The following is a 20,864-nucleotide window of genomic DNA, read 5'->3' as shown; positions in this document are numbered from 1 at the left end:
ACGAAATATAAGCACTGTCATTTCTTTGCCCATATCCTATCTTTCTTCAACAACTTCAAATGCTAAAGTGTAAACTGAATATTCTTTATTGTCATCTTATACTTGCATTTGGCTAAAATTTTCTTGAAAGCTCATTTACTTTTAAGAGCAGTTATTTGTTTTCATTATCTTTCTTAAGGAAATTAATGAAAGATACCATATATTTTATTTTATTTTATTATCATTTGCTTCCTACCTATGAATATTTATCGGCCAAACCCCTGCCTTTTGGGTTTAATGTCTCAAAAAAATACTCCAAATTAAATTTAACCTAACAACTATTAGGAGTGTATCCAGCTGAGCTATGATCAAGATTGATTTGGAAAAATATGTATATTGATCTTTTGGATACAACCAGAGAGTGTTTTAGTATTATACTGTGCCAAGAAAAGAGCAGTGGGTCTACTAAGACTAAGAGGACGGAGTTGAAGGAAGGGAGATGATAATGTAAATTGTTACTAACTTGGAGTCACTATCATTTTTGCAATTCTTTACTAGTATCATGTTCAATTTGAAAAAGATCATTTTAACTTGCAAACTCAAATTATCCAAATCTCATTCTTCATAAACGTATTTGAAAAAGAAAAACATGAAACCTTAAGTACGTTATGATACTAATAAAGTAGTCTTATAATATATATCTTAGAAAATAAGATCTATCACACATTATTAATAATAAAACATTAAAAATAAAGTATGAAAAGATAATCTCAAACACAAAGATTTTTGGTAATGCACACTTTTCCAACTACATATACTTGAAAAATATTGCACCTGCTAGGAAGCGTCTCTCAAATAAGTTCAATAGGGTAGCAAATAAATAATAGCAACTTTTCCTAAACAAGTTCAATAGGGTAGCAAATAAATAATAGCAATGTAGAACCAAGAAATGCACAACCAAGTTGCTAGGATAAACAAATCGCTATCAACCACTTTAATCACAAATAAGGACATCAAAACTTAAACCAATCACAGAGATGAAAGAGAGGGAGACGATATTTATATGACTCGATGATGTGCCTATATCTACTGATAATAGAAATCTTTAACGATTCTAAAATCGTTCAAACCCTAGGGCAAGATACTTGGAACATTGGGTTGTTGGCACCTATAAAATTATCTAAAAATACAACGTGATCGAATTCGAATGGATGTGGGCCTTTTCGAATATTGGAATGTGAAATCGGCATGCGACACGCATATATGATACCGGGAGTTCGAACAAGGTTGTAGTCATTCAAATGCCTAGCTAAATTGGAGCCAAATACTAACAAAAAAAAAGTGACAATCAAAGCCTAGAAACTTGGATAGCTTAGGTAAGAAAGATTGCATATTATGATGAGAACAGTTAACTCACTAACTACTCTAAAAGTTTAAACTATTAAAGAACAATAGTTTATATACGTTATATTCTAAAACTTTTTCTCACTTTTGGGCTGAGAGATGGGTCTAAAATATAGACTTGATTTAAATGGGCGGATGTTTTTTTTATTTTAAATGACATAGAAGACTGACATAATTCAAACTTTGGATCTCTGTTCTAATATTAAGTTAACTTATCAACTATTTTAAACTTTAAGCTATTAGAGAACAATATTTTTTATATATTATATTGTAATATTTATCATTTTTAGGTTTGAAATATTTTGATAGGCAAAAAAAAAAAAAGGTTTGACTTAAATTAGTGGAAGATATCCCGTAAGAAAAGATGGATATGATAGGATTTGAAACATGTTAATCTATCAATTACTTTAAAAACTTAAATTATTAGAAGAAATGAATTTTATAAAAGCACTTGATAGTAGTATACATTCATATTGTATCTCATCAACATAGAAATAGTTTTGGATATATTAGCAGAAAACTAATATAAGGAGATCCTATATCGTTCAAGCCCAAAATTGAAGTGTAAACTGGATGTTCTTTTGGGTCATCCTATATTTATATTTGGCTGATATTCTTTTAGCTAGTTATTATAATTTGACTTTTGGAAAGACACATTGGAAGATTAATAAGAGACTTGTAGAAAAACTAACGCCAATATTGATATCAGTAAATAGTTTGAAGTAACTATCATCTTTCTAATATTGTATTAATGTTATATTAAATCTAAAATAAGTCCTTTTCAACTTACAAAAGTAATCCGGATGAAAACTAGAAACATAACCGGATGGTTGCACCATGTAGATGTCTTTGTTAATCTCACTATATAAGACAGCATTTCTCCGCTTCAAATTATAATCTCAACCTTTGAGATGTTGCAAAAGAGATAGACACAGAGTCTAAGTTATTCTTGTGATAGAGTAAAAGTTTCATCAAAATCTCTGTCACAAATAGAATTATTGATGCAGCACCTTTTTGATTAAGAACCAGATTTATTTTTTAAGTCTTCGTTGAGGCAATATTGCTATTTATATTCAATATTTCTTAACTTTTCTTAAGGCAATATTGCTCCTTTTCTTTTCATGAAAAGAGGTCAAAGTGACTCTGTTACTTTCTTTTTCCTTACGTGAATCGATTCTGTTGAATAAATTGTTCCTTTTTTCTATTCACCATCTCGTTCTCAACTAAATGAACATGCTTTATTAGTGACGAGTACTTCCAACTGTTCTTACTTCTAATTCTAATCTCTGAATTGCATATACAATTCTGAAGGAAACGTTGTGCGATCATCAATTACCACCGCAGTGCCTCAATTAAAGGAATTAACTATGCATATCTGCTAGACAAGCTGCCTCTAAGCTTGTTCTAAAGGATAAAGACAAAGCCGAGTAAATCTAGAAAAGAAATAAAAATGGCAGATGTTCCACAAATTGCTAATTTAATTATCTCAATAGGACGGCAAATGGTGCAAGTAAGACAAGAAAACTTAGCAAAACAAGCTCAAGTGTTGGAAGACATTAGAAATCGAATGAGTAGCATACGGAGTGAACTTTTGGTAATACAGGGTTTCCTTGCCCAGCAGCAACATGTGAAGAAGGGCGAGAATCCACCCCTAGAAACTTGGATAGCAGAGGTACGAACGCTGGCATATCGTACTCAGGACTTGGTAGACGAATATATCCACATTGTATCTCATCAACAAGGATATAGATTTGGTGATATAACCAGAAGCTTAATTTATGGAGACCCAACTTCGATTGCCTTGTCTAGTATTGATACGCAGTTGAATAAAATAGTGACCGAGCTTACAAACCTGTCAAAAGTGAAAGAACGATGGATCCAGATGCCGAGTTTATTGCGTAAAATGATAACCCATACTAGTGAAAGACTATCCCATCGATCTCATTTCCTTGATGAAGAAGTGCTCGTGGGAATTGAGGAAAACAGAGAAATACTGGTTAGATTGTTACAATCAGAGGAAGGTGCTCTCTCTACAGTCTCAATATGGGGTATGGGGGGGGGTAGGGAAAACCACTCTAGTTACCAATGTATATAAGAGAGAGGCACCAAATTTTGGCTGCCATGCTTGGGTTTCTATCTCACAGTCGTACAAAATTGATGACGTCTTAAGAATATTGATAAAGGAATTATACGGGGAAGAAGACAGAGTTCCAGATGACATTCAGAACATGGACAATAGAAAACTAAAAGATACATTGAGAAGATTTCTAGAACACAAAAGATATCTGATTATATTAGATAATGTCTGGAATCCGAAAGCATTTCATGATCTAAGTGATTGCCTTATTGATAATCACCAAGGAAGTAGAATTATTATCACGACTAGAATTGAAGATGTGGCTTCACTTGCACACGATCGATGTAAGATTCAACTCAAGCCTTTAGGTAACGAGGAGGGATGGGATCTCTTCTGTAAACGAACATTTTGGAAGGAAAAAGATCATATATGCCCTTCGGGGATTGAGAAGTGCGCTAAGAAAATTGTGATCAAGTGTCAAGGACTGCCACTAGCTATCGTGTCAATAGGAAGCCTCCTGTCGTTAAGACAACAAACAGAGTCGGAGTGGAGCCTAATCTACCGTCAATTCAATTGGGAGTTGGAAGACAATCCTAGCCTAGAAGATCTGAGGAACGTTCTGTATTCAAGCTACAAGGATCTACCAACATATGTGAAGAATTGCTTCCTATATTGCAGCATGTTCCCAGAGGACTATTTGTTACCTAAGAAGAGGCTAACCAGGTTATGGATAGGAGAGGGGTTTGTACAAGAAAGGGGATGCAACACATTGGAGGAAGTTGCGGAGGACTGTCTCAACGAGCTAATCAAGCGGAGCTTGCTACAAGTAGTAAAAATGAATAATAAGAGGAGGTTTCGAATGCATCACCTTATGCGTGAGTTGGCTCTCTCTCTATCGAGAAAGGAAAGTTTCCATGTATTCTTCGACAACACTGCAAATATAAAGGTAGATGATGATGCCCGTCGTCTGGCAGTATGCAAGTGCAGCTCAGATGAGTTATCAAGCAAAAATATGCCGTTGCTTCGTACTCTTCTGGCATTCGACAGCAGTAGGCACTCCTCTTCGTTTCTCTCACCCAATTTATCTAAATCTAAATATCTTACAGTGCTAGATCTGGATGGAGCCGGGATCTGGACCGTACCTGATGTGATTATGGACTTGTTCAATCTACGCTACTTGTGTCTCAGGAATTCAAGTCTGCACTCCCTCCCGGAATCTATCGAGAAGCTCTCTAACCTGGAGACGTTGGATCTCTATGGAAGTTTGATAGGAGACTTGCCACGTGGGATAGTGAAACTCAAGAAGCTGCGATACCTGAACGTTATGGGGGGGTATCCTATAACCCCAGAAGCACCAAAAGATTTGTGGAGTATGAAAGAATTGCAAACTCTCAAGGGCGTGAAAGCTAGCAGGGATCTAGTAAAAGGATTGAAATATCTGAGTCAACTAAGAAGTTTGGCTATCTGCGAGTTAAAAGACTTCCACTTTATGCAGCTGTCTGCCTCCTTATCGCAAATGCGCCTTCTCTCTCGATTGGCTTTATCTGTAAACTATGAAAATGAGGTTATCCAATTCAACGGTTTGAACATCCCATCTTCGCATCTTTACAGTCTTGATCTGATCAACGGACGGCTGACACGAGGGACGTCATTGTTAAACTCCTCCTTGTTCCGTAACCACCTATACAGCCTTCGGAAGTTGGCTCTAAAAGGCTGTTCTCTGGAGGAAGATTCAATCTCAGTCCTCTCTCGGTTATCAAACCTAACACATCTTCACCTTCAAAATGATGACTGCGTTGGGGAGCGGTTACTCTTCCGTGATGGCTGGTTCCCCAATCTACAGTCTCTTACTATTGCATGCATGAGGAATCTATATCGAGTGGAGACGGAGAAGGGAACCATGGTAAATCTCAGGGAGTTGCAACTACAAAAGTGTCGTCTGAATGAAGATTCAATCTCATCCCTCTCTTGGTTATCAAGCCTAACACATCTTCACCTTATAAAAGCCTACGATGGGGAGCAGCTATTCTTTCGTGATGGATGGTTCCCCAGTCTACAGTCTCTTACCATTACTGCAAAAAAGTGTCGTCTGAGTGAAGATTCAATCTCATCCCTCTCTCGGTTATCAAACCTAACACATCTTCACCTTACAAAAGGCTACGATGGGGAGCAGTTATTCTTTCGTGATGGATGGTTCCCCAATCTACAGTCTCTTACTATATCATGGATGAGGAATCTCAATCGAGTGGAGATGGAGAAGGGAACCATGGTGAGACTGCAAACTCTCGTTCTGAATCGGCTAGATGAGCTAAAAGAAGTACCACAGGGCATTGAGTTCCTCAAGTCTCTCCAACAACTAAACTTCATTCATCCACACACTAAGCTGAAAGCGAGGCTGCAAGAAAGCGACGCACAGAGCAAGCTTCAGCACATTGCTAATATCGATATCGAGTACTGTTAGGTATGTTTATTCATCTTAATCCGTATACCTCTTTAGATTTAAGTTGAATATTTACTCTCTGTTTCTCGTGTTTCTTTGATAAGTTGCTATTTCTGCTATTTCTTTTTAGCTGGCATCTCTGAAAGAAAATACAAATCAGACATCCTTGGCATTAACTATTTCCATCTTCGTTAATTGTTAACAAAGAAGGTTGGAATGGGAAACTCTATATATATCTAGTGTCTGAAAATTGTTTGGCTTGTGAAGAAAAATAATTCTGTCTTAGTACTGCTGCTTATTTGCAAACATGTTTTCTGCCTCTGAGTTCTCTCTTATTAACAACCGTAGTATGCCTATTCACAACTGCACTTCTTTTCTCAGAATTACATTCAAATATTTCGTTCACCATTCACTCACTAACTTTTGTTTGCGGAATTCATTTTATTGAAAGAGAATACATCAGTACACTACACTGCAAGTACATTACAAACTCATTTATCTTCTCTTATTTTCCTTCTTTGTGTCTGCATGCCATCTCTTTCTTATTTATTGGCTGTTGAAATGTTGATGCATTATCTCTCAATACTCAGATTTCATTTGGTAGCTCAACATGCACGCGGTACAAAAGACTAGCCTTTGTAAGATATACTATTTCAATACCATTCTCTATGCAATATAAGCTCAGTTTAGAATGGTAAATCAAAATAAGATATTTTAACACCTGTTTACCACAAGTAGGTAACACAGCAACAAATCGTACGTCTAACTAGTTGATCTCATTTCTGCTCTTAATAGCTGATAGGATGGCAATTATTTGGTTTGCAGATTTCCTAATCTCAAGGACTGTGTTATATATCTGAAGACCATTTGGTTTAATAAGGTGAATATTGTTGTGCTGCATGTCTCTTTATGTTTCAAATGAGCATGGACCTCATCATCGTCGTCGTGGCTCGTGTGTGTTAGTTCTTTCATCTTTCCCTTCTTTCCTCTTCTGCTTAGACGCCAATAAGTCACTCTGGTACTTGAGCCTACCTCACCTTTCGTTGCCACCCAGTATGGTGCTCAAGAGCTTGAGTGCCTATGACAACGTGTGTATCATCTGTTACTTGTTCACTGTCACGCTTCTCTCTTCAATGGAGTAAAACCTATTGCTTTGGGCTTGCCTTTTTTTTGTATTTTCCTCTTCCAGGTTGCGAATAAATGATGTTATTGGTCTTGTTGATTTTGTTTCTGGACATTCTCCTTCCTTACGGCTTGTAATTTATGGAGAATGTTAGCTTGTTTCTGAACATCGTTATTCAGCTTTGCTGATTGTGGCTTGTAATTTAAAGACATTATTGGATTGTTTGAAGATATTGTTATTTAATTTCGTTGGTCATGGTATTGGCTTAATATTTATAGACTCTGATGTGTTGTTTCTAGACATTTTCATCCTCCTGCAGGGCAAGAGACATTTATTTTCTAGTGTCAGAAAAATGTCATCGAATAATGATACTAATAATTTTTCTTCTTTTCCTCACTACTTCTTGTTATACTTCTTGTTATACTTCTTGTTATACTTCTTGTTATCCAAACAAACCTACAATAAATTATAAATTAGATAAGTGCAACTTACACGACATAATTTCAATTTACTTTCAACTTCAGCCTCTACTTTAAAAGAGAAATCTTCTACATTTGTCATCTATGTTTAAGTAAATTTTTGGTCAAACACTATATTTTTGACGATGTACAAATCGCACTTATATTTTCCCTAAATTGATAAGCTTCACACTTTTTGAATGGATGATATATAAAAGAAAATATTCTAAGAAAAAATAAACGAGAGAAAATTCCACAAGGAGAGAAGGCTTCAAAGAATTTAATTCCAACCACATCAAATTGCTCGCAACCAATATGAACTGCAGACACGGTGAGAGAACTGGAGAAGTTATAGATGAGACCAATGCTATGTTTTTCTCTAGAACATACAAATCCATTCAAAAATTCTTTGGGCCAAAACTTCTAAACTTGCCTCCGATTTTTCTATAAAACAGTAGAGCATAAATTATGTTCAGATAAAAAGGATTATTTTTTCTAGAACCGCCAAAAATTATATACAATTCAATTTCTATCTCGTTTTGTTTTTCATGCCCCCTCCTAAAACCAGATGCGACTCAAATCTTTGTGGCAACTTGCAGTTAAGAATGAACTGAAATGAGTGTTTGAATGATTCACATCTAAGTTGATCATATAATGATGGGTTGGTGGTGGATAGCACATTCAAAGTCACCATCTGAATCACAGTAAGATACCATACAATTAAGTTAATTGTAGCTTTGGACCATTTAACAGCATTTCTTTTTGCAGCACATCTTGATAATAATGCTTTTGCCTCAGAAAAAGCTTATCTCCTCAAACACCAGTAGGTCCCCACCTCACCTCACTTTATTCAAATGCCAAGCTCCTTTTGTGAGTCTCAAAACAACTCCATGGCCCATTTCATTATTCAAAAGCTTCTTTCCCCTTTGGCCTCTTTAATCCTTTGAGCTTAAGGAACCCCATCTCAACCCCTTCCAATACTCATTACTTCATGCAGTAGTCTTTCTCTCCCACACTTCTCCTCTGATGCCTCCTTTCACATCACCCCAGATGCCATCCACTCTTACCTCTCCTTACCACCTCCAACCCCCAAATGCAACAAGGCCAATGAAGCAAGCAATGCATCCAATGCCAAGGCCACCGGAGTTTGAGTTGCCAACTAGGAAGCAAAGACTTCTCCAACCCAATCGTCGAACAAATCCTGCAATATGGTGTGGTGCAATTCTCTGTGTCATGTTTAGCCTTCTTCTCATAATTGCGGGGATCGTCACACTCATAGTCTTCTTAGTGATCAAACCAAGGTATCCTTCGTTCGACACAACTAACGCGAGCCTTAACAGCATCTACATCGATTCACCGGCCTACTACAATGGTGATCTCACCTTCCTTGCCAACTTCTCCAATCCAAACCATAAGATAGATGTCATATTTCAGTACTTGAGCATCGAGTTGTACTTCAAAGATAGGCTCATCGCGGCGCAGGCATTGCAGCCTTTTGCTCAGAGGAGCGGGGAGTCCAGGATTCAGGCAATTCATATGATATCTAGTCAAGTATATCTGCCACCAGAGATTTCCATGGAGATCCAAGAGCAGATGAGAAGTAATAGAGTCATTTACAATATTAGAGGAACTTTTAAGGTGAAGGCTAGCCTTGGGTTTGGTCATTTCACTTATTGGATCTATGGTCGATGTGAAATTGAGCTCACTGCACCTCCAAGTGGAGTTCTGGTAGCTAGGAATTGCAGAACAAAGCAGTGAAGACCATTTTTTTTTTCTCTCTTCATTTCTTCGGACTTTTATCAGCTACATGCAAATTTTTGGCATGCAACTACACCTCCATGCTTATAAGTTCTTTCAGGTTCCACGGATTGCAGGGTGTCTGCAATGAACCCAGATAACTCTGGCATGAATAATAGAGCCTCCTACTTTACTTTTTGAACCCCTAATGTGCATTATTTATGCCGTGAAAATTGCGCAGCTAAATGTAGAAATTATCTTACTTTGCTCTTGAGAAGATTACTATATACTCTACAATCACATTTTCTCTTCCATGTAATATTGATCAGATTTTCATATTGTGTGATGAAAGCAGGGGTTGCTACTCCTTTTTTAAGTATTTGATATGCATATGGATATCTCACTTTGATGGCAACAAACAATAAAGATAGAGAAATAACTAGTACTACTAATTGGTATTTACTCAACAAAAGTCGCAGAAGAGGATAGCTATATACTCTCAAATTAGCTTCCCATAAGTTGGTCAAAAATAAAATGTTACCTGAAATAAAGAACTTTCGTGCAGTGGATTTGAGTCAGATCCTGCAAGTCATCTGGTCCAAATTGGAACCTTGATCTTTTCCAGAGCAGCAGTCTTCTTATGTTCTTTTAGACTAGGAACATTGAATTTAGCCTGTGGAATAATTGATACCGCATCCTCCGTATCATGCAGTTGAATTCCAGTCATGCATCAACACCGATAGTCAGGTGCAGTATTTTTGTGATTTCTGCCCACTGTACACAGCTTGGGTTTCAACAGTTATTCAAATCACAAGGAGATTAAAAAAAAACAACTTTCAGAACCTTGTTTCTGACAGTTTCTCTTGTGAGTAGTTATGACAAAAATTTCCAGCAGAAGAAGAGCCTACAACATCTACAAAAGGGAAAGAGCTGCATCTACTCTGAAGCGCTGAGGTTTGGACCTGCAATGAGCAATGAACCACCTTTTGAGTAACTGCAATTTTAGCAAAAACCCGATAGTAAGTGTGATTAATCTGCAGCCTATGGAAAGTAATTCAGTTCAGATTCAACAAATTCTTGTAGACTGAAATTTACTTCAGTATGGGTTGTAAATACAATTTTATTCAAGATAACATAACACAATCCTGTAAGAATATTTGCACAATGATACTTATATACAAGAAAGGGTAGATAAAGCAAAATGTTTCAGTAAAATGAGACTCAGAAGAAATATATTATTAACTGATTACATAGGAACGTTCAAGTTGCATCATGCAATTGAAAAAAGCTCTCGGTATATTAATTTAATCTACAGATAACCATATAATTACATACAAACAACTGCCTGACTACTACTTCCACTTCCCTCTCAAGTTTAGATCCCATTTTACAGATAATTGGGTACATTAAATGAGACACTAACAAAATGTATGCGTTGCAAAAGGGGGCTGTTATTGCCTTGCAGTCCTACTAGATATCAAAATCAGTTATTTTCTGAGACTAATATTGCTTTTTGTCATCAGCATATTTCTGCTTGTTCTGCTCGGTATGTTCATTACTCACAAACTTCAAACACCCTAACACAATTGTCAGCCCCACAAGAAGCCAGGTGAACCCTTGAATCATCAGTATCAAGGTTCCTCCACCGTAAGCGGTGCACTGTTGAAACATGACAAAGGAAAGGATCAAACTGAACTGCACGAACAGCATTGAATGGTGCTGGCCCCAAATTACTACTACCACTAATTCTTCCACCAGAAAGACTCCAGAGTTCAATGAGTCCATTATCCATGCCAATAGCAAGAAGTCCAGCATTACGCGAACGGTCACGGCCGACCCACGATAAGGCAGTAACACTGTCACAAAATTGAGGCAATGTGCAAAGCAGACTGACAGAAGAGGCATCCTCAACAGACCAGATCTTGACAATCTTGTCCCTCGAACCGGTTGCAAATTCATGGCCAAAGGGATTCCATGAGCATGCCCATATTATTCTTTTGTGTGCCTCATGCTTGGCAATTAATTGATAGATGGCCCCTTCTTCTGAAATCATTAAGAGGGACAACAATATCATTTAATAAAGAAAACATGGAGAAGTAAAAAAAAATCACAAAATCTAGCCTTTTGATAGATTACTAATTTAAGATTGAGATGAAACCATAAATATTGCCCAAGAATTATAACGAAATACTAATTTAATTTTGAAGATAAAGATAAATAAGTTTGGCTGATGGTTTGTAAAGAGCACAAAGGTCATAATCTAGAACTATATAATAATAGTATAAAGAAGTTCTATAGATGGTAAGGAGTAAGCCTACAATTATTTTGGTAAAACTAGAACCAGATTATAACATACAGATATCAAGTCAATCTTTGAAACAAATGTCAAGATACTTGGCTGCCCCTAAAAAGAACTTGTAGCATCACAGTATGCTGCTAAGGCTATCTACCACTGTTTCACTTGATGCATTGGTAGCGCACCTTAGAAAAGGAATTTTAGTTCTTAGGCTTCTAGTCCTTGACTGTGTTCATATATACATATACATGTACAGATATACGCATGAAAATGACTTTGAATAATAGTAGGAAATAATAGGATCAGCTTGTATAGAGATATATATAGATAAAAATAAGAAAATACAAAGAAATTATAATTGTAGATTATACAGCTCATATATCAGAATAGCTCTAAATCATACACAAGAATGACAAGAAAAAAAGAATAATAAGGATTTCCAGAGAAACTTTTAGTCAAATGCAAATATTATTTGACCCCATTCTCAATAAAATATCCAAAATCAAGTATTAAATATAGTTGTAAGGCGAGGTTGCATAAAAATATATGATGATTGCCAGATCAAGACATGCACACCAGTTTTCTTGATCGAGAAGATTGAGAACTGTCGATCCCTTGAGACAGCCAAGAGGAAAGCGTCATCATAAGAAAACTCCATTTGTGTGACAGTTAGGCTGTGAGACTGCAAGCGACCAACAGCTTTCCATGACCCGACCTGCCAAAGCCATATCTCGGCAACACTTGCTGATTGAGCCTGAAAGATTGTCAAAATAAACCATGAAAGATCAATTGAGAGAACTTAAGAATGTAAATTTCATTTTCCATATATTTTCAGATATAGTGATAAAACCATGAGGAATTAATAGGGGTGGAAATAGATCGGATGCGGATAGGACAGTACTCAACCTATATTCGGATCCATATTTTTGGTCTAAATATGGATTCATATACAAAAATTAGACGGATATCAAACTTTAAAACCATATCCTAATTCTACAGATATGGATAATTTTTAGATAGAAAATCATATCTTAAACGGATACGGATCGAATTTTGAACGAATCATGATCTTTTTTTTAGACACAATTAATACAAAATACCAAGAGTTCCAAAAACAAAAACAAAAAAAACTTGCATGTCAAATATATATAAAGTTAGCAAAATCATTTTTTTACAAACAACATAAAACATATTATTAGTCACAATATAAGTATTCATCATCTAAATAAGCAAACTAAAAATTGCAAATTATTTAAAAGATATGCAAGTAAACGGTTTTCCGATATCTATATTTATATTCGAAAAATTATATTCGACCCATATCCGTATTCGTATCCAGATTTATTTAAAAAAAACTACCCGCATCTAAACATGTATCTATATTTTTTTCAAAAATCATACTCGCATCTAAATCCATACCTGAGTCAGGTTGGAGTTAATCCGACCCATTTTAGCCATAGGAACTAATGAGTGTTCCAAACATGATTGTCAACAAAAATTCAATTAAATGGTGCAACAAAAACTAGCAAGTACATCATTGCGGAAAGGCATTTGACAAGTAAAGATATCTCTACATTGTTCTCTTGTTGTGATTTAGACTTGCACAATCCAGGAGTTATCCTTTGAAAGATTTTATAGACTCAAGAGTAGTCTAGATGAGGGAAGAAAGATGACAAAATTTTAACATGTCATTATCTCCAAGTGACTATTAAGCCAAAGAGTGTCCAAGTACATATGAAGGAGATTTTCAATGAAAGCTATGTGTCAGTTGACATCTGAGATTATGGTCACACAGACATCATGCATATTCCATTTTCCTGACGTTAAAATATAGATATACTGCCAAATACATAAGCATATAATCATAATGTTTCAACATTATAATTGCCAAAAAAGGCCTATAATACAATTTAAAAGAAGCTAGATATTTCTGTCAACTAGTGCATAGCTTTTATGTAAAATCTCTTGCCTGATTCTACATTTCCCAACTTCTAGAAAATTCATGTGAGGTAGTCTGCTGGTGGTGAAATACGGTAATTATTTCAGGCTCTTCCCTTAAATGAATAAATAAAAATCTTCCGTTGGGTGGAAAATTAGTTTAAACACATTCTTGGTAACTCTTTTCTAGATTTTACCTGAAGCATCGCCAAAGTTCAGAAAAGCTATCCATAAGGTTCAAGTTATCTTGGTCTTAATAGCAAATATTGCACCTAATACCTATATTTATCATGAATAAAAGCTCAATATCATCCTTGGAAACAAAAATAAAAAATAAAAAATAACAGCTTATGATTGTAACATGAATACTATCTGACTACATGTACATGAAGGCCATCAAAGATGACAACTACTGGAAAAAAAGAAGTTATACATCCTTTAGATCTTTTGAAACATGTAGCCCGAGAAAGAAAAAAGATCATTCCAATATATATCATTGCTGCTGGTTATGCCACTAGCTCAGTAACCTATGGTAATTGTTGGCATTGCAAGTGCCACAGGACATAATATACCAATAGGAAATCAGCAGAGTGTAGCTCATCAATTAGTTCTATCAATACCCTACCAATCTTTTCGGTGATGAAATATTGTCTATTGTCCCTTATGTTCACCTATGTATAAAATTGTTCTTTTCCCAACTATAAGGCGAACAAATCTTTGACAATGGAGGTGCTTTACAAATATAAGCTGTACTGCATAAACGAAACTATAGAAAGGAAAAGATAGAGATCTTAGGTTGGCAACCTTGAGATTATAGAGGCATTTGAACACATAATATAACTAAAAAAACATAGGCAATAGTAAGTATACCTTGCATGATGAAGCAACAAGCTTCCCTTCATGGTCACAGCACATGGAAAACAGTTCGTTACCATGGCCATAAAGTTTGTGGGATTCAGGCCATAACGTATGCCATGCTAGTTGTTCCTCGACAGGAGGCTCAGTAAAAACAGTAGGCACTGCATCAGGAATTGTTTCGAGAGAATCTGAGGCATTGTTACAAAGACCTTGTAGGGATTCAGTGACATCTGGATGTAGTAAATATTCAAATCAATAAGAAAGATGTCAATTATAACCACAAGAAAGAAATCCAACAAATTTAACCATATGAAAGCATTCCAATGGATTAGCGATACCATCATAGAAAAGATTAAGCACATAATAATCATGAACCTGGATTTCATAGAGGAAATTAAATACGCAAAGGAGACAAAGATATTTTAAGTCAATGCAAGCAGACACTCCTAAATACCAGATCAACTACACTATCACATCAGAGCAATATAATTTTCAGTACTTATTTGGTCTGAGTACTTCACTTGCACTGGATTCTCAAAACTATATAATGTTTAAAAAAGGGAACAGATAGAAATTCGAGGACCAGTTTTTCACCATATGCATTGTTTCTAACTTTGTTAACAGAAAAAGTAATATCATTAATGTTGAGCATTCTTTCAATCTAGATGAAATTTCAGGTCTATCCTACCAGAGAATTTTGTAAAGCAAGTTCCTCAATAACTTAAACTGAAATAATCATTTTGCCAATTCCAAATATTACAAAGGCAGGCAAGCACAAAGTCACAGAACCACAAAGCACATATAGAAACACATACACTTGCACACAGAACCACATGTGCACAAGCATGCCTACACCGACAGACAAGTGCAGAGAGACTCACTGTGCATATAGATAGGCTTTTGTGATAGCCCAAGAGCAGACATGTTTGCACCAAGGATCTGTACGTCAGCATGCAGATCCTCGAAGCTGTTCGGCTTCTGGAAAATTGTATGGTGAAGAGTCTTCAAAAATGATAAAGGAGCTTCAAAAACTCTGCCGACTTTTTCATCAGCACCACTTACAAACTTATGATTCCCAGAACCTTGTATGATAGTGACACAGTTTATATCATGCCCATGAACTTGTGGACGAGCAATTTCATGCCAAGAGGTTTTATTTCTAGAGCTTACTTCATTCCTCCATGGAGCGAATATTCGAGTAGTCTGCAAGTTGCCATTATCATATCATGAGCAGAAGAATTAACAAAGTAATATGAGTATATGGCATATCATACATCTTGCTGAGATTAAATAACATGACAATGACTAAGAAAGAGCAAAATCAGAATCTTTCCAGGGTAAAAGAAATTGAATGACTTGCCTGATCATGGCTAACAGATAGCAAATATTCATCAGATTTGGCCCATGTGAGGTCCGATACTGATGCAAAATGACCAGAAGGAACTTTCTGTGGTTGCCAATTTTCACAATCCAAACCAATATTTCTCCATAGATGAAAAGACCCACCATATCCGTGAGCAAGAATAGATTTACTGTCTGGCGCCCAATGGCCACCATAGAACCCAAGAGCAGAGTGACTTAGTTCACCGACAGTCACCATATTTACCCAGATACCGGTGGTTTTTTCAGGTCTCCATATCATCATCGTCTTATCCATTGATGCAGATAAGATGCTCATTGGTTGGTAACCTTCATTCCCATTTACCAGCAAAGGAGGTTGCCACTCCACAGAGTATACCCAATCTTCATGCCCAACAAGGAGAGATTCCAAAGACACTTGATAACATGCAGAACCAACCAAGAATATAGGACCTTCAATATATGACATCAAGCCAATGTCCTCTTTCCTGGATTGCACCACAGAACCAGAACATGTAACATGTGAGGCCATCTTCCATATGCGAATGGTTCTGTCTTGCGATGAACTTACAAGGAAAAGGCTGTGCTTTCCACTATCTAGAACAGGTAATGAAAAGTCCAAACTTCTGATCCAATCTGTATGGCCTTTCAGCTCACAAGCATGAATAAACTGGATGCAGAAAATTTATTACTTAGCGCATCAAAAGGGCAGGAGATGAAAAAGGAAAGTAAATCTAAACTCCTCTACAAACCTTGCCGGTTTGATCACCACAGTATATGTGGACCTTGAGGTCTAAACCCCCCATTGCTAGAATTATATGGCTTGTATCTCCTGGTAACGCTGCTATGGACAATGCAACCATAGGTTTTGAGCCCACTGATAGGGAGTCCAAGCAAGAAACCTTACACTTCCCTGTCACAAGCATTATATGAATAATTTTAGCAAAAAAACATGTTATAGTAAGCATGTTAAATCCATGTTCCGCACATATTTTGAAATCTGTGGATAGCCCTACAGATTCTTGAGACTAGTCATCAAAATCTTTCATCATTTTCTCAAAGCGAGGACAAAAGAGCTCTAACTAAGATTCAGACGATTCCATGAATAATTGACCAAGTCTTATAACCAGCAACACAACATCAATCATCAAACTTTTGTGACGACTGACAACTAGGCCAAAGAATCAGTGAAGAAGCAGGAGGTACTGCATGAATCTATAGTAATAGCACTCTATGTAGCCATCTATCTTATCTTTTGAAGTTTAGGCTTGTAGAACCTACAAACAATCCTTACAAGTTCTTCTAAATGCTTTAAAAGAGGGTAGATGAAGAACAAGGATAATAAATTTTATAGGAGTTCACATCATCTCCTAAGGAATAAATATGTCAAAGACCAAACAAAATAGCAGATGCAATCCTGGTAATTCTTGAGGCGGACTTTAATTTGTAGTAACCACAGATTCTTGGCAGCCATGAATATCAGCCACCAAAATCTAGGCCTTTTAGTTACAGAAATGCACATGTATATTATAATTGAAGGATATGGCCCTTCTAGTTATCAGAGATTACAATTTACAATACATTCGTAAACACAAACAAATTTGCCAAGTGAATTATCTTACCACCAACAGAGGATGGAAGGACCATTTCCCATACAAGAACCATTCCATCTGAAGAGGTAGAAGCAAACAAAGAAACAGTATCGGAAATCATCATGCCAGTAAGACAGGTAACACCTTTCTTATGCTTTTCTGGTACTTGTAACACATGCCTCCACTGTAAAGCAAATCATAGTTAAAGGAAAAGGAGATTACATCATGATTTACCTCTATGTCCTTTCTAAGAAAATCATGTATTTTCTAAGCATGAGATAACTAAATAAGGTGTTGATCATAAAAGAACAATGACTTGACATAGGAAGAGCAAAAGCATAGATGAGATTACGTCACGATTTAACTTATCAAACTTCTTACTCACGCTAATGATGTATCATGCCCTACCAGGCACTCCAATCCTTAGCAACAGCTATGGCCAAAACAATCCATAAGAGACCAGCAAGACTAGCATTAACCATTGTAAATTAGCATAAACAGTAGTTTAGTAAAAATCCCAGGCACCACATCTATACAAGAAAAGCATGCTGCAATAAAATGATTTCTAAACAATTTAAGCTGATAACAGCCAAAATCAGTAACCAACATGGTCAATAGCACCAGTGGAAATAAAGATGATAGTCTGAATTTATATTATGTTAAAACATATGCAAATTCTACCAGCTCTTATGCTGAAAATACAAAGGGAAAATAAAACGAGATTAATTTTCATGCCAGTAAAACAACGAATGATAAAAAGAAAAGGCAAATTTCTTTCAGTTGTAGTTTTTAGCATCATTCAACATACCAACATGAACAAGCTAGGAGGAATAGGAGAGCATTAAGTCATTAATCATCCAGGTAAAATAAGTGTTTCTTGATATATGAAGATTCAGGTTCTTCAGTCACGAGTAAATATAAATCATATGCACAAAAATGTCCTATTCTCCAAGGAACAATACATTGAATGCCCTAAAATGTTAAAATATACCCAATAAAAGGAAAAATAAAATATCAGAGCATGCACCTCTCTTTTCTTGACATGCATCTCCCACACCATGATGACACCATCAGCACCTCCTGAGAGAAGATAATGCATCTCCTTCTGTTGGACTGTTTCATACATAAAGAAAGTAATAGTTTAATATAAGAAAAAGAAAACCAACTAATGTTATTGGACATTCCTCTTTTCATATTTCTCCTAAAGTAGGCTGATCTGTGAAAATTTAAGAAACTTATATCTCTATGATTAGTATGTCAGTCATAGTTTAAGATAAACAGACTTTATGGACACAGCTCTACCTACATGAAATGCAGAGCTGACCTGCGGTTAAAGGAGGAGTCTCCCAACAGTTGCCACCATCAAGCAATAAGTGAAACCAACAATATAGCACGTAGTCACACTTAATTAAGCATCACTACATATAAATAGAATTAAGTGTTTGAGGAATCCTTACAAGATATCACCAACCTCATCATCTTCTAACTCTTTAAACAGAAGTTGAAAAGACTTCACGAATAATTAACAAGTTTCTATAACTGAAAGAATAGGATCAGTAATCAAACCCACACTGTTATAATGCATAAGGCAACTATTACTATCATGGATTGACAGTTTGAGACCTTCTCATGAATGGCAACAAGTACTTAAAACCCATTCAAAATTTATAGGATAAAGTTTAGAAAGAAAATAGAGGTAAATAGCATACCTTCCCTCTTTAAGAAAAGAGGTAGAAAAATATTGGACACAAGATAACTACCAAATAAAATATAATTGAAAGACAATAGAGGAATGGACACTGTACTGACTAGCAAATAACCAAAGAGTATCATAAATACACCCCCATCAATACAATTCCCAAATTTTGTGGTTAAATTAACTCTTTCAGGTGCTATGAAAGGTGAGAAGATTAAATAGATACGAGGAAATATCCTTTAGAAATTAAATGCAGAACATTACATTTTATAATGTGTTTACGATGGCATGTCTTTTGATGTAAAATTCTCTGTGCTGCTAACATATAATCAAAGCATTCTACAAGTTGTTCAGCATAAATTTTAAGACAAGTTATTCTATGTAGCTTATCATGCACCAGTATTGCAATTTATAAGCAAGAATTGAATTGAAATCGACAAGAAGCTAACCATCGAATGATGTCTATACTTACATGTTAAGAGGTCCAATCTCAGTGACTTGGCAAATAAAATGTTTCACAAGCTAGCTAGACAGGAAAAGAATCAAGATCCAATAATTGAAGGACCAGCATCCCCCTGAATATACTACATATTCTCATGAACTCATAGCAGAAGATAGGAGGCCAAGAAAAGCAATACTCCAATGTCATACGGCATCATAAAAAAAAAGTCACATATGAGATAATCAATAGAACTTAATTATGTCCACACCTCAATTGTTCGCTAACAAACACGGGTCCTTTCACAATACATGGATAAGAGTACTTTACCAATAATTAAAGAATAAACATATCTCCTCTTAACTAAAAGCACGAAACGAGATAAACCAAACTCAAGAGAAAAAAGATGAACCTTTGTGCACATCTTTACTGGTCGGAATCCACTGCGTGCAATTAACGACGGCCTTGTGCCCAGGAAGCGTAGTCAAAATTTGAGCACTCTGCTCCCAAAACCCAACAAAAGAAACGATAACCAGATAAACCATTAAAGACCAAGAAAATAAATCAAGATGATAGAAAAGATGAGACAATGGGAAAGGAAGGACCTCGGGGCAAAATATGGCGACCGCGTTCTGCGCACCGAAGGCAACCAGGCCGGAGGGACCCCGCGAGACGTTGTTCACGATTCGGTTGCATCCCGCCCCGATAAAAACTCGATTCACTTCCAACCCTCCACCTCCACCTCCACCTCCACCTCCATCTCCGCCCCCACTAGAATGTGTCATGGTGAAGCCAAGATTTGGCTCGAGGAGGGAGGAGAAGAAGAAGGCGCTTAAACCCTACTTTGCTATAAGACTGCCAGACTGGATCTTTATTGTGTCAATGGGCAAAACCCGGCAAGAACCGCAATTTAACCCGATAGGGTAATCGGATCCAGGCTCCAGAGAATCCTTTTTATTTTTCTTTGATAAAGTGGAGTTTCCTATTTCGTTACCTGTAAAAGTATCCGTTAGGCTCTTACTTATATGGTATGGTAACGGGTAAATAATAATTATTCCTAATATTCCTAGTTAATTTTAAATATATGTTAATATTTATAAAATTTATATTAAATAGTCGTTTTTATTTTTTTTTTTCTATTTGTGAGACTATATTTATAATCTGTGGCGACCCTAATGAACTCGAGATTCATCAAAATTATTTTATAACTTAAAATAATTTCTACCTCAACTTTTTTGACAACAAGAATAGTAGGCTATCACACGCATTTGATATCTTCAAATCACCACTAATTTGATGATATGCTTGTCAAACTATGTGATCCCTATCCATATGAATTGAATTGGACAACAATACTTGTATCCAATTGGCCAAGTATATTTGCTCTTCCAAATATTTTCGGTCCTCACGCTTCCTAAAATGGCCCCATGAGCCCACTCCGTGCATTTAAACTTTTTCCCCCACTTCA

General features: G+C 36.2%; 3 protein-coding genes across 3 annotated transcripts; 2 read left to right on the top strand and 1 right to left on the bottom strand.

The window, feature by feature from the left end:
* Positions 1 to 2,884: 2,884 nt before the first annotated feature.
* LOC140799141 (disease resistance protein RPM1-like) lies at positions 2,885 to 7,300 on the top strand. Its single transcript, XM_073153338.1, is given in 4 exon segments — positions 2,885 to 3,436; positions 3,438 to 5,237; positions 5,367 to 5,921; positions 6,726 to 7,300. Coding segments are annotated over 3 exon segments (2,907 nt in total). The 3' UTR covers positions 6,726 to 7,300.
* Positions 7,301 to 8,347: 1,047 nt separating this feature from the next.
* On the top strand, positions 8,348 to 9,420 carry LOC140797914 (NDR1/HIN1-like protein 3). The gene has a single exon (XM_073151617.1). The coding sequence runs from the start codon at positions 8,508 to 8,510 to the stop codon at positions 9,237 to 9,239; it is 732 nt and encodes a 243-aa protein (XP_073007718.1). The 5' UTR covers positions 8,348 to 8,507; the 3' UTR covers positions 9,240 to 9,420.
* A 1,002-nt stretch (positions 9,421 to 10,422) lies between these two features.
* Positions 10,423 to 20,253, bottom strand: LOC140802409 (elongator complex protein 2). Its single transcript, XM_073157932.1, has 10 exons — positions 20,002 to 20,253; positions 19,809 to 19,896; positions 18,289 to 18,374; positions 17,292 to 17,445; positions 16,422 to 16,582; positions 15,671 to 16,339; positions 15,192 to 15,513; positions 14,323 to 14,540; positions 12,091 to 12,268; positions 10,423 to 11,261 (listed from the first exon to the last, which is right to left on the bottom strand). Exons 1-10 carry the CDS (start codon positions 20,179 to 20,181, stop codon positions 10,774 to 10,776), a joined length of 2,544 nt encoding a protein of 847 aa, XP_073014033.1. The 5' UTR covers positions 20,182 to 20,253; the 3' UTR covers positions 10,423 to 10,773.
* Between the last annotated feature and the right edge of the window lie 611 nt (positions 20,254 to 20,864).

This window comes from Typha latifolia, chromosome 1 (assembly GCF_019914945.1).
Source record: "Typha latifolia isolate L0001 chromosome 1, TyphaL0001v2, whole genome shotgun sequence".
Lineage (NCBI taxonomy): Eukaryota > Viridiplantae > Streptophyta > Magnoliopsida > Poales > Typhaceae > Typha > Typha latifolia.
Note: the sequence above shows the minus strand (reverse complement) of the source record. Positions and strands in the feature narration are given on the sequence as shown.